We start from the raw sequence: 12,579 nt of genomic DNA, 5'->3' as shown, positions 1-12,579 counted from the left end.
TCGGAAATTATGGCCAAAATACAAATTTATACGTAAAAATCGCGTAAAAAATGTCACTCATTTTTCGGGCACTTATCCTCAACCGATTTGCTCGCAACAAATTGCATTCGACGCAGAATCTTTTCCCATTGTTTCCTATTGAAAATTGGCCAGGTCGGACTATGGGATCGGAAGTTATGGCCAAAATACAAATTTATACGTAAAAATCGCGTAAAAAATGTCACTCATTTTTCGGGCACTTATCCTCAACCGATTTGCTCGCAACAAGTTGCATTCGACGCAGAATCCTTGCCCATTGTTTCCTATTGAAAATTGGCCAGCTCGGACTATGGGATCGGAAGTTATGGCCAAACTACCTTTTTTTAATTGATAAATCACAAAACAAATCACCTATTTTTGGGAAACCTAACCTTGATCGCTTTACACACAACAAGTTGCATTCGACGCAGATTCCTGTCCCATTGTTTCCTATTCAAAATTGGCCAGTTATGGCTAAAATGCAAACTTTTACGAAAAAATCTCGTAAAGAATGTCACTCATTTTTAGGCATTTATCTTCAGATTATTTGCTCGCAACAAGTTGCATTCGACGCATAGATAATCCTGTCCCAATGTGTCCTATTGAACATTGGCCAGATCGAAATATGGGATCGGAAGTTATGGTCGAAACACTATTTTTGCCTTTTGTCTGCAAAGTATACGAAAAGGCTATATGTTCGCTCCAAAACCAAACTTTTACAGAAGGCCTGAAGACTCGTAGTGTTATATACCAATCGACTCAGCTCGACGAACTGAGATGATGTCTCTGTGTGTGTGTATGTATGTGTGTGCGCGCACCAAAAGTGTGAAAAGTTTAGCTCACTTTTTTTGGTACTTATCCTCAACCGAACAAGTTCCATTCGACGCGGGATCCTATCGTATTGTTTTTTATTGAAAATTTGGAATTGGACACATCGGACTATGGGCACAAAAATTATGGCCAAAATACTTTATGTTATAAAAAAGCGCGAAAAAAAAGTCTAGCTCATTTTTAATGCACTTAATGCACCCTCAATCGATTTACTCACAACAAATTGCATTGGACGCAGAATCCTATTCTATTATTTTCTATTGAAAATTGGCCAGCTTGGAATATTACCTTAGAAATTATGGCAAAAATACTTTTTGCCTTTCTTGTGGTACAAAGTTGTACCGAAAGGCTATAATTTCCCTCCGAAAACGAACTACCGGATGCTTCCACACTGATACACTTCCCTCCCTCTTCATACGGGAGTTTGGCAGAAGGACGGTCACGAGATTTATATCATAACAAATATTGCCCTCCGCTCGCTTGATGGGAATGACTCTTTTTGTGTAGTCAGAGCTTCAGTTTAACAAACATCCAAATGTGATATCCTTAAAATATATAACTGGGTAAAATGTACATCAAAAAGATTGAAAAAGGAAAAAAAATGTCGAAATTCTTATTAGCATATTATAGATCAAGTTGAAAACCGAACCGAGATCTCGCGTTTTCAACTGGATCTACAATATCTTTGCTTGAAATAATCCGATTTTCATAGAACGGACAAAGAAGTTTTTCTTTTTTACTCCTAACTACTAGCTCATCTACTTTCAAGCAAACACATTTTACGAAGGTCGAGAAAGGCACCATCACCACTAGGTGGATTAATCTGGGTTTTTTTGTTAAATGTCTGGGCTGTGCATATGCACAGCACATGTTTCTTAATGGACAAATTGATATGAAATTTGCGAAAAAGAATCCACGAGGGACTCGAACCCTCAACCTCCTACTTTCTAGATAGGCGTGATAACCCCTACAAGACCACTTAAAGGTCACGTTTGCGGAAAAGCCATCAGAATCCGAGTACCAACTTCAACCACGGTTAGCTCTTTTTTGCAAATTGAATATCTTTCGGATGCTTGATTTGTGCAATCTTCACATGTGCTTTACTGTTGTATATCCACAGTCAAGCGAGTGCACATTGTTTATTAATCGAGAGGATCACACTCTATGCCCCCAACAACGAGCTGGGCGGATTAGTGCCAAAGGATTGCTCGGCTAAAGCATTTGATTAGTTTGATTGATCTAATTGTAATCAAGTGTCGGTCTTCCACCGTCATTAGTCGTCTGAGTATCCTCGACCGCATGCGTAGAGCAATCAAACTCATCAAATGCTTTAGCATTTATTATATTTATTCGAGGTTATGCCACAGATCCAATTTTGAGCTAAATATTTCAAAGCTAAAATGGATTCGATAATAAATTACTTTGATGTTTCCATGTGTTTTAGTTAAATGCACTTGGGTCATCTCTTGCGCGTTTTTTTATTTAACTCAACTATTTTTACGTAGATTTTCCCCATAGATTTTTCACGCGGTTTATCGAAATCGTCAAGTCAATCGTTGAAGTCGTTTTTACGAGGATTTCGGGATAATTAGAGATTGCATATTGTCTGGAAATTATAAAAGTAGGTATACTAATGACATTCTTTCCTTCAAGATACAATAATGAAACATTTATACTCTTCCCGTAGAGTAATAAAAACAAATATAATGAAAAACTTTTAGCAAGAAATGAATCTCGAACAAAATTCGAAACCTATAAAGGTGACGAGTGATTTTCATTCGACTTGAGTCGTTTTTCAGTGTGCTATCGAGTCTCCATAATGCCAAAACATCTCGTTATTCTTGTACCTCCTCGAGCATACTCGAACGATGAGTCGTTTTCGAGATCGAATCGAAAGCCGTAATGTCAAACATGTTCGACTCGATAGAATTACGTTCGAATCGAGATGCACAATGCCACCCCTGCACTATGGGGGATCCCCATACAAGCGAGCGGTCAAAAATAAAATTGGACTTTTAAAGTGATTTTCCACTTAGTTTTAGCTGTGTATGGTCGAAATAGCATGAATATACAATTTCCAACCCCCCCCCCTTTGGGGATCGTCTATGAATTACGTAATTATTTTTTTCATAGGTTCGATTAACGTGACAAAGCAAACCTATTTGGGAAGTTGAAATTTCGTGCGTTTTCTTAAGGAGAAGGAAGGGGGCTGTACAAAAACTAAGTTCAGCAATTTATGGACATTATGGCGGCGATCATGTTAAATGACATTAATTTCATGACATTCCGTGATATTTTTGTTCTCACTCTCATGCCTCACAATTTGTATTTAGAACAATTTGTTTGACAAAGTACTAGGATCTGAAGGATCATAAAGCATTAAATGTTAATCAAATAATCAGAATTGAAAATAACTTTTGAAAAAGGGTATTAGCAAATTAGAAATCGCAATCCCATGACATTTTACGTGTACAAGTTATTCAAAAAATGAGATTAATATATTCTCAAAAATGTGGACATTCATTGTGGAATGTAAGAATGCTCCATTCTTCCGAAAAGCAAAATTCTTTTAATTTAAATAACAACACTATTTGAATTACTTTTGATTTGTTTTCATGATTTCTACAAGTTATATACAGCATCATTCTTTTTCTGTGTCAAGGTTTAAGTCTTCAATGATATTTTCTTCAATTCCATCAACGATGGAAGATGAGATAAATTCATCTAAAGTATTAGAAGATAAAGAACTTTTGAAAATCTTCAAATATTACAAAATTACGCATGGCATAAGAATAACTAAGTGAAAAATTTTTTTCCAACGTCTCCTCGTTATCCAAATCGAGCTTAAAATGGATCTGATTCATATAAGGCACGAAGGAAAATGTCAACATTTGCCTCTCTTGATCATTTTCTTGCATTATGAGTTCTAAATTTCTTCAACTGTTTATATTGACTTTCCGCTGGTTGTTCAGCCAGTGAACCTCAAAGTGTAGATGAGTGAATAAATATTTCCCTACCATTAGCCAGACATTCATGAACACTAGCAGGAATTTCATACGCTCCGTTCTAACTAATATATTGTTCGTCTTTACTTTTGCAATAAACATGTCAGGAATTATTGATGTCAGTAGACTTATAAATATTTATATATTATGAAATCTCATATTTAGTTCTCCATCAGTAGCTAATGAATAGCTCAGAAAATTAGGTTTAGAGAATGACTCAAACCACTCAAGCCCCAAACGCATTTCAGCGGAATGGCGACGGAAACAGTAAAATTTGACAGGAAATATATGAGCGAACTGTTAAATCCTTCCGTTACCGTTGTGCTGCATTGCATTGGGGTTTTATTCATTTACTCCTTTGAAAAGTTAATTAAATGAGCTCAAATGGTTATAAATAAAGTCGAAGTTATTACCAATAAATGTATTTTGACCATACCCTTTGAGCGCATAGTTCAGTCTGACCCATTTTCAATAGGAAACGATGGGACTAGATTTCCCGTCGAATGAAACTTGTTGCGAGAAAATCGGACACAAATAAGTGTCTAAATGGCGATTGCGTTCTTTTGCGCACATACATACAGACGCGCATGCACACACATACAGACATCACCTCAATTCTTCGCGCTGAGTTAGTTGATATATAACACTATGGGTCTCCGGGCCTTCTATCAAAAGCTTCATTTTGGAATGAGCATTAACCTTGGAGTACGAGAGAGGCAAAACACGGTAAAAAACAAATGAAAAAAATCAGAGTGACTTAACTCTGTTAATTGCAAATACTGGCAAGAAATTCTTTCAGGACATTTTAGTCGAAGCTTTGTCCTTGATGTGTATCATAAAGAACCCGGGGATTCCTGAGGAAAAAAAGTTCTTCACTATCAAAGTTGAAAATAGCGTCGTTTTTGGAAAAAATATTGCTTCCGCATTTTTTCAATTTTTTTCACAGTGTAACCATTAGTTTTTGCACACCATTTAAAAGCTTATACAATAACCTTCGTAATGATGTATTAACATTGAAGAAAAACATTTAAAAAATATTTCAATAAATAGTTGAAAATAAAATATTTTTCAGAAAATTTGCTAACTTTTTACCCATTTCTGACTTTGCCACCTTATATCTTTGGAACTAGTGCACCTAGAGACTTCAAATTCAGAATTTCTCTTAATTAGAGTATTGACAATGGAGAGAAAATATTTTAAAATAATTCGGAAGACATGACATTTTCGATTAATGACCGCCCGAAATCCTATAGTGCCCTGCTCTCTGGCCACCGAGATTGCCTCTTCGATGGCGCACAGCTGGCGGTCGATACTTTCCGGCGTCTCCGGACGCACCTCGTAATCGATGGTTGACTTGCACACGGCAGGCACTGCTTCTTTTATACACAAAAAAAATCTTGCAGTGGACCCGAAGGCCCGTGACTCACAGCATTTTGATGTCCGTGCTAGGAATGCACGAGATTGGTTACATATGATGAAAATTTTGCTATCTTTGACAAGAATTGAAATTTTCAATAGATTATCGTTAATAATCTTAAGCTTCAATGAAATTGGCAAATTGCTGGAGACTGTCCGAGTCGATTGATATATAAATAATCAAAATCCATCGAAAGATAAAGGCGCTAGTAATGTTCAAAATCTTCCCTTTCAGCGTAACGCTCTCGATTTCCAAAAATCTAAATGACACTCAGTTGTGGATAACAATCCTATTCTGTTGTCACGTATTTTTTCAAAATATTAAAAAAAAAAGTGAATTTGTAACCAATGAAGTCTCAATAGAATATCAAGTGTTTCTAAATGGCTTATATGAAACCTTATGAATGGTAGGATTAAATTTTCTAAAAATATATACTTGACTTAACACATCAAATGATGATCTTGGTTTTCGACGGATGACATTTGAACAGAAAAATAAATATGTTGTTCCAATAGGACTTCCTAGATTGGGTGGACAACGTCCAGGAAACCCGATTAACTCAGAAAGAATCTAAAATTCCACTGAGCGCTTCACAACAACAGATCATTGATGAATCAGTGAGAAAAACTTTCATTCATCGCAAAGCTCTTTATATATCCATTCGTGTTTGATCTTAATTCTATACAAGCAGTTTCTTTACCAAAAATCTTCTTCTTAACCTAGGTTCATCTAATGGTTATGCACTTTTACTCACGGGCCCGTTGGGCTATCTCTCTAGCATGCATGCTTTGATCGTCGCCAGCGGCGCTCTTTCTTATTGGAAAATATTCCCATTCAGTTCTTCATTTCCCTAGCTCCGCGCCGCACACAAGCACTGCTCCATTCCTTCTGCTCACACCGTTGTCGTCGCCGATGTATAGATCTCACGGCTCACTCCTCACTATTGGTCTTGCACCACGCACCGCATCACATCCAAATTATTCCACCGTGATGGTCACACACATGCACACGTCCCTGATTCAAGTTCAAGGTCAACAATGACGCGAGTCGTCTGACTATTAAGCCTGTTTGGAGAATAATCGAAACAAAGAGCCCTATTGGGCCAGCCCCATTAGCTGTCGGCCTCACCAGAATGGATTCTAATCACTCACCCGTTTTCAGGGGCTCTTTCTGCTCGATGACTTCGATCGTTGCCCGATGCTGCGATCACCGACCATGCGCTTTGGCGATATCCTATGAGTTAGGCGGTTAGATAGGAAATTTATTGTGCCGCTTCATCTTTTACTTACGCGTTTTGACCGTTCACACTGATGGTGTGATTATCGGTCCAGTGGTGGGCTCGGGATCAGAGTTTTTCTCGCTGCTTGACCATCCGAAGCGTTATAATCGTTCCTATGTGCATTTAGGCATTAGTTTTATCACTTGGGTCGGCTTGATAGATTTAACACTTACTTTATGATGGTAACTGATTTGATTCTTATGTAGGAGCGTGCACTGAGAAATTCCTCCGTTGTCAGCGTGTGATTCGCAAATTAGCAGATCGTTCGACACGGCCACGTTGATTTTCACCAACTTTCGCTTCTGCTGACTGATGGCGATGGTGGTTTGACTACGATTGATAGTGGCTTTGTGCTGTGCGAATTTCCGCTTTTCTGCTGCTCTCGGTGATTCTTGTGCTTGTGTGCTTGTCTGTACTAAACAAGGGGTCTTGGAGCGCAAACGATTGTATCGCCACCTTACACTAAATGTTATTACTGCTAGTTTGAATTTTGTATTTTTGCTTACTTGGTGAAATTTTAATCCGTATGATGTCGACATCAACATACTAATTTCTAACTGTAACAATGTTTGGTGCTTTTCAAAAAATAAAAAAGTTCCTGAAATTGAAGTGATATGGTTAAGAAAATTTTCCGCTTCCCTTGGTCTTATACCCGTGTTCTTCTTTTTTATACCCTCCTCTGACCCCCATACCAAAGAGCTCACATTCTGGGCCCCCTGGCTATGGACACCTACTAACAAACAAAAACGCGGGGTAGAAACTATTATCATGAATCAGAATCAAAAATTATATTACAACAAAGTGATAACGGTGTGGCTTTATTTAATTATACTACATACATTATTTAATTAGACTATTAAACTACAATTAACAAAAAATGCTGAGAAAAACTAGCAAGTGCTAGAAAAACCCGCATTCGCAAACGGTCATTTACTAAGAGACCCCAGTAGGGGAAGGCGAAGCTAAGCAAACACTGCTTTATTGTCTTATTTGTAACGCTATTCATGGGTATTTTTACATTATGCATCAGTTAAACAAGATAGCTAGTTGATGCCATTCAAAAATTGTCGAAAATTGTCAATCATATTGATAATATTCACATTTCAAAAAATGGTGATATTCCGTTTGCCGGAAAACTTATGAGGCAAAACGCCTTTTAGCTGGCAGCTCCTATGGAACAAAGCACCATGCGTCCTATTTTCCTTTTTGTTAATAAGAATCTTGGGATTTTTATTGACAAATATTATAACACTGTGACCTGCAGGGCATCTTTCTTCCAAAGCTCAGCGAAAATATGAAACTGCTACAAAGCTAAATGTTTATGCAAAATGGGACTTATCTGCTTTGTAGCAGAGATACTTCTACCTTAGAGCGGTGGGGAAATTTTGCTTCAATTACTGAAGTAAATTTGACAGCTGCTCAAGTAAGGAGGAAATATCGCTTTTCCTTGTAAAATAATGGGAAAAATATTTTCCGCAAGGATAGTGACAGTTTTATTAATTCTACATAGCAGGGGTTATTGTACTGATCAAGGAATTTAGAAATCGGAATAATTTCTTAGCCTTGTATGTCCAATCCATTACCAAAGTACTTTAGAAGTTCATACTAGCCTTAATATGGAAGTGAGATTGTGACCTCTTAACAACATCGTAAATCTTTTTTAATTACTCACTAGCAGTGTTCGGGAAAACTAACAATATAATCTACTAACAGTATAATCACCCAAAACACAATTTGATTCATCCCAAGATTTGATGTGTTCTTCGAATGAGCCTTTAAAAGCTTTTAACTAAAGTGCTGAGCGAGTTTTCTCGCTCTTGATGGCTCGATGATTGATATTTGAGAATGATTTTAGCAACACTGCTCACTGGAACCGTGTCGAGATTCCCCATTCAGTTATGTAGACCTTATTTTTGTTACCTTATTATGATTAGGAAAATAAAGAAAATCATGCCAAGTATATTTCGAGCTACAGTCCCACACTGCCGCAGACCAAAAGTCAGTCCCATTTGTATATGGATGTCCGACTTGCGGTTTGCGACAGTACAGTGATGTTAAGCAATTTGTCTATAATACGAGGGTGCCCATAAGCAAACCAATAAGGATGTCCACAACAGAATTTCGCAGCCTTTCTGGAACGTGTTGAAAAAAATACGCATTTGAACGTACTTTTTCAATTAAATCACTTCACCCTTCATGACCCTTTGCAAGAGGTGAAAAAAAAATTGCAGATGTGTCACTTTGGTTTGGTGTAAAGCTCAAAACATCGTGTTATTATAGCAAACAAATTAATAACAGTGGTCGGAATGACTGCACTGTATTTGGAGGATCCAAAAATAAAAAAAAAATAAAAACAATTATAGTCTCCTTTTGAAGAAGACTCGAAATAGAGTCGAAACGTCGGGATAAATCTAAAACCTTCCTTTTGATTATCTAAGACTGCAAGGCCGTTAGAAGTTCCGATATACCAACATCAGTCGAACCCTCTCTATCATTCTCAACCATCATTTCTCACTTCTCACTGCGAAGCGAGACAACTTCTTCCTTTCTTCGCTCTTCCCACTTTTCACACTTAAAGTCATAAGTGAGAAATGAGGAGTGGGACGTGAGAATTGAGACGTTTCCTTTCTCATTTCTTACTCCTCATTTCTCACTTCACATCGTCAATTGCAAAAAAAAAAGAAGTGAGACGTTTCACTACTCACTTCGAACTCTTCATTTTTCACAATGAGAAGAGAGAAATAAGTAGTGAGAAGTGACAAATGAGTAGTGAAACGTCTTATTTCTCACTTCTCTCTAATCATGTCTCACTTCTCACTACTTACTCATCATTTAAAACTTCTCACTTCTCAATTTTCAAAGTGAGAAGTGAGAAATGAGGAGTGAGACTCCTCACTAAACATGTTTCAACTTCTCACTTCTCACTGTAAAAAGTGAGTAGTGCGAAATGAGAACTGAGATGTCAAAAGTGAGAAATGATAATTGAGTAGTGAGAAGTAAGACGTCAAATTACCTTTTTGGCCAAATAAAGGTTTCGGCCGAATGACTTGTTCGGCCAAATAACCTATTCGGCCTAATGACCTAACTTTCGACCAGATGGGTTTCGGCCTAATAGTTTGTTCGGTCAGTGGCATTCGGCCAAACGACCCTTCCCCGCCGGTTTCTTAAAATCTCACGACATAATTGGATAACTCGAAAACCATCAGCGCTAGAGTTTTGACGTCTTCGGAAGAAATTATCTATATGCAATTTTTAGACCGTTTATGTTAAAAAAAATTTCACAACAACACTTCAAAAATACAGATTTTTGATACAAAAATGATTTTAAGCTTTTAGTGGAATATATTTACCTATCATAAGAGTAGTGGAATTAAATGGAATTGTACAAACTCGACTTATGACACATTTTTGAATGAAACCTTCATAAAGTTACTTTGGGGGCGCTTCCCCGTTAAATATGGTAATTTTCATTATTTAGGTTTGAGGTTAGCTTGAACTCGCCGGTTAGTTATAATATGCAAATGAACTTCAGGAGTCAGCTAAAGGACTATCTGAATTGTTAGCATACCTGACGACTATTCAAGTCAGTCATACTTCTGTTATCCAATACAGCTGCTCCTAGGTGACATTTCACGAAAAATAGAACAGTCATTTATGTGGACCTTTGCAGAACGAACCCTCGCTCGGTATGCAAAGTGACCACCCCATTACTACCAATAGCTGTCATGTGTCCAGTTGGTATTACTCGTCAAAAGCGTAATGTCCGTTCGTGTCCAGTGCACTGCTTCATAACTTTCATGTAAACATTATTTGCGTGTGCTCGTATGTAAGTTACCTCGGCTTTCATTCCAGCGTCAATCAAGTCGATTCGGTGGTAGCTCTGACCAGCCAGCCAGAAGACGGGGTGGATCAAAATTCGAATATGTTAGTTTGTATGAGACATAATTGGAAAGAGAAGGAAAAATAGGCTCATGAACGACCCGAGGCAGTGGCAGCATCATTTGTTTATTCATTTGTCAAAAGGTGGTACGGCTTCATATTTGGACCAGAAAACATTTTAACCCTTCGGATGCGGAATTATGTTAAATTTCTAGGTCAGCAAAGCACTTATTTTGGATTTACACGCATAACAAAGAGTCCATTAGTGCCACTAAGAACACTTGCGTCCAAAGGGTTAACGATCGCAAACTCGTGGTGTACCTGTCCGTCCATTCGTCCAACGTCGCTTCGTCCGTGTCCAGAATCCACACAGGTTGCAGTCCAATCAAAGCATCAACCATTATCCGATCCGAACGAACTATTAAAACCGTCGCAAACACAAATCTCATTCTTCTTCTTTTTGCTCCTCTTTCCAGTGCATGTGCCCATGCAAATTGATCGATTTCGATTTCGATCTAGATTTCCTCTGAATTGTATGCAAATCAAGCTCACTCAGAGAGCTCGGTTTTAAAAACATGCATGCATAAAACGAGAATAAGAGGAACAAACGCACAACAACCTGCCACATATTGCCAACATTTCCACCCGGAGAACACTCCAAACTACTGGACAGCTACATCGTCACATCAGCAATAACAACAGCCGAAGATCAACCAACGAAAATGCGGGGGTCAAAACGTGAACTGTCCGAAGGATCATCAAAGGGGAAATCGTTGAGCCTCGCCAATGTGTTTTGGCACGAGTGTGTTGGCCTGCCCTGTACAATGTATAACATTGAGCATGATATGATAGGTTTTAAGTTTTATTCTGAGCTTCATGCGTGTTATATCAAAGGTAAACTGAATTGCACTTTATTCTTATGCTTTGCCATTTCGTCTCATTTTTGTTCGATCAAATTAGATCGATTTCGTATTCATAAATGAATCATTTTCCATTGTGCCTCCAATCACATCATGTTCCATCAACATCATTTCACTCTGAACTTGAAGATTTCGAATTCAATTCTTATTTTCTTTTCATTCTCCAAGCTCATTAGAAACGATGACCATCATCCAGCCAGTCAGAATCCATTACCGATGAGCAGTGTCACAACTAATGAAAACATTATGCGCACATTATGCTTTTTCCAAACCCCATAACCAATATACCTGCAGGATTACATTAAATTGCGGAGAATTGCAAAAGCACACTCAAACACACCCAATGTCTTGTACCCCCGCCCAAACCCCCTCATGTGGCCCCAAGTGTGTTGAAAGCTGAAGAAGGAAGATCGATCGGCCACAATCACAAATATGTCGATCAGCACTGATAAGATTTATTGCGCTACGGTTCCGAGGACTCCGCTCACCACGCACAAGACCCACAGCCAAAAGGGGACATTGGCAATCATTTGATGGCCGTGCTTTCGAACGACGGTCGTCTGGTGATGCGCGACAATCTCGTGTTGGTAATCGATTGCCGATCAGGAACGATAAATCACCGTCGGTCAGTTGAGTGAGGGATGAAGAGGGGATGGCTTGCGTTTGATGCAAGAAAAAAAAATCTAAATTGGAGGTTGGTCCAAAATGAACTAACGTCAGGATGGAAAGAAGGTTGATTTTAACAAGAATACAGAACATTTCTGACCCATCAATGTTTGGGCCTGTCGAAAAAAAAAATCAGCCGTGGTACCTTTGAGTCGAGACCCTATCTGTTTACTTTTTACATCAGCGCACCACAGCTCACGTCGCTCGTGTGGCTCTTTTAGCCAAACGATAATTCTAGCCAAACTGCATTTTAGATCAAATGGCCCTTTCAGCCAAACAATTATTTTGGCCAACAGCATTTTCCGCCAAATTATTTATTCGAGTAGACGACTTTTTCGGTCGAACGACATCTCCGATCACACAGTATTTTTGTGCTAAATGGCCTGTTAGGCTAACGACCAAATGGCATTCGGTCGAAAGACTTCCAGCCAAACGACCTTTCCTCTTTCTTAGGTCGCATTTTTCTGAAGGTTTCACAAGTTTCGATTCCATCACCGCTGCACTACATGCAATCGAATAAATACACTCGATTATTTGAAATGCGGTCTTATTCCACTCTCTGCT

The 12,579-nt window shown here is 38.4% G+C and overlaps 1 protein-coding gene and 1 long non-coding RNA gene across 6 annotated transcripts in view; one reads left to right on the top strand and one right to left on the bottom strand.

Annotated features, from left to right (window-relative positions):
• The window catches only part of LOC134224953 (serum response factor homolog), a 738,652-nt gene that overhangs the window by 618,451 nt on the left and 107,622 nt on the right, over positions 1-12,579 (top strand). The window contains exon 3 of one of the 5 annotated variants that reach the window (XM_062704637.1): positions 10,906-11,297. The exons of the other annotated variants lie outside the window; for them this stretch is intronic. Within the exon in view, the coding sequence (XP_062560621.1) occupies positions 10,906-10,959 (54 nt within the window). The 3' untranslated portion in view covers positions 10,960-11,297. Of the gene's footprint in view, positions 1-10,905; positions 11,298-12,579 lie in introns of those variants that run through there. 5 annotated transcript variants of the gene reach the window in all.
• Positions 6,139-6,895, bottom strand: LOC134220455 (uncharacterized). Its single transcript, XR_009981909.1, has 4 exons — positions 6,724-6,895; positions 6,561-6,663; positions 6,423-6,504; positions 6,139-6,365 (listed from the first exon to the last, which is right to left on the bottom strand). It is a non-coding gene; the product is annotated as an uncharacterized LOC134220455 (long non-coding RNA).

Source organism: Armigeres subalbatus, chromosome 3 (assembly GCF_024139115.2).
Source record: "Armigeres subalbatus isolate Guangzhou_Male chromosome 3, GZ_Asu_2, whole genome shotgun sequence".
Taxonomy (NCBI): Eukaryota; Metazoa; Arthropoda; class Insecta; order Diptera; family Culicidae; genus Armigeres; species Armigeres subalbatus.
This window is presented reverse-complemented; position numbering and strand designations above follow the sequence as displayed.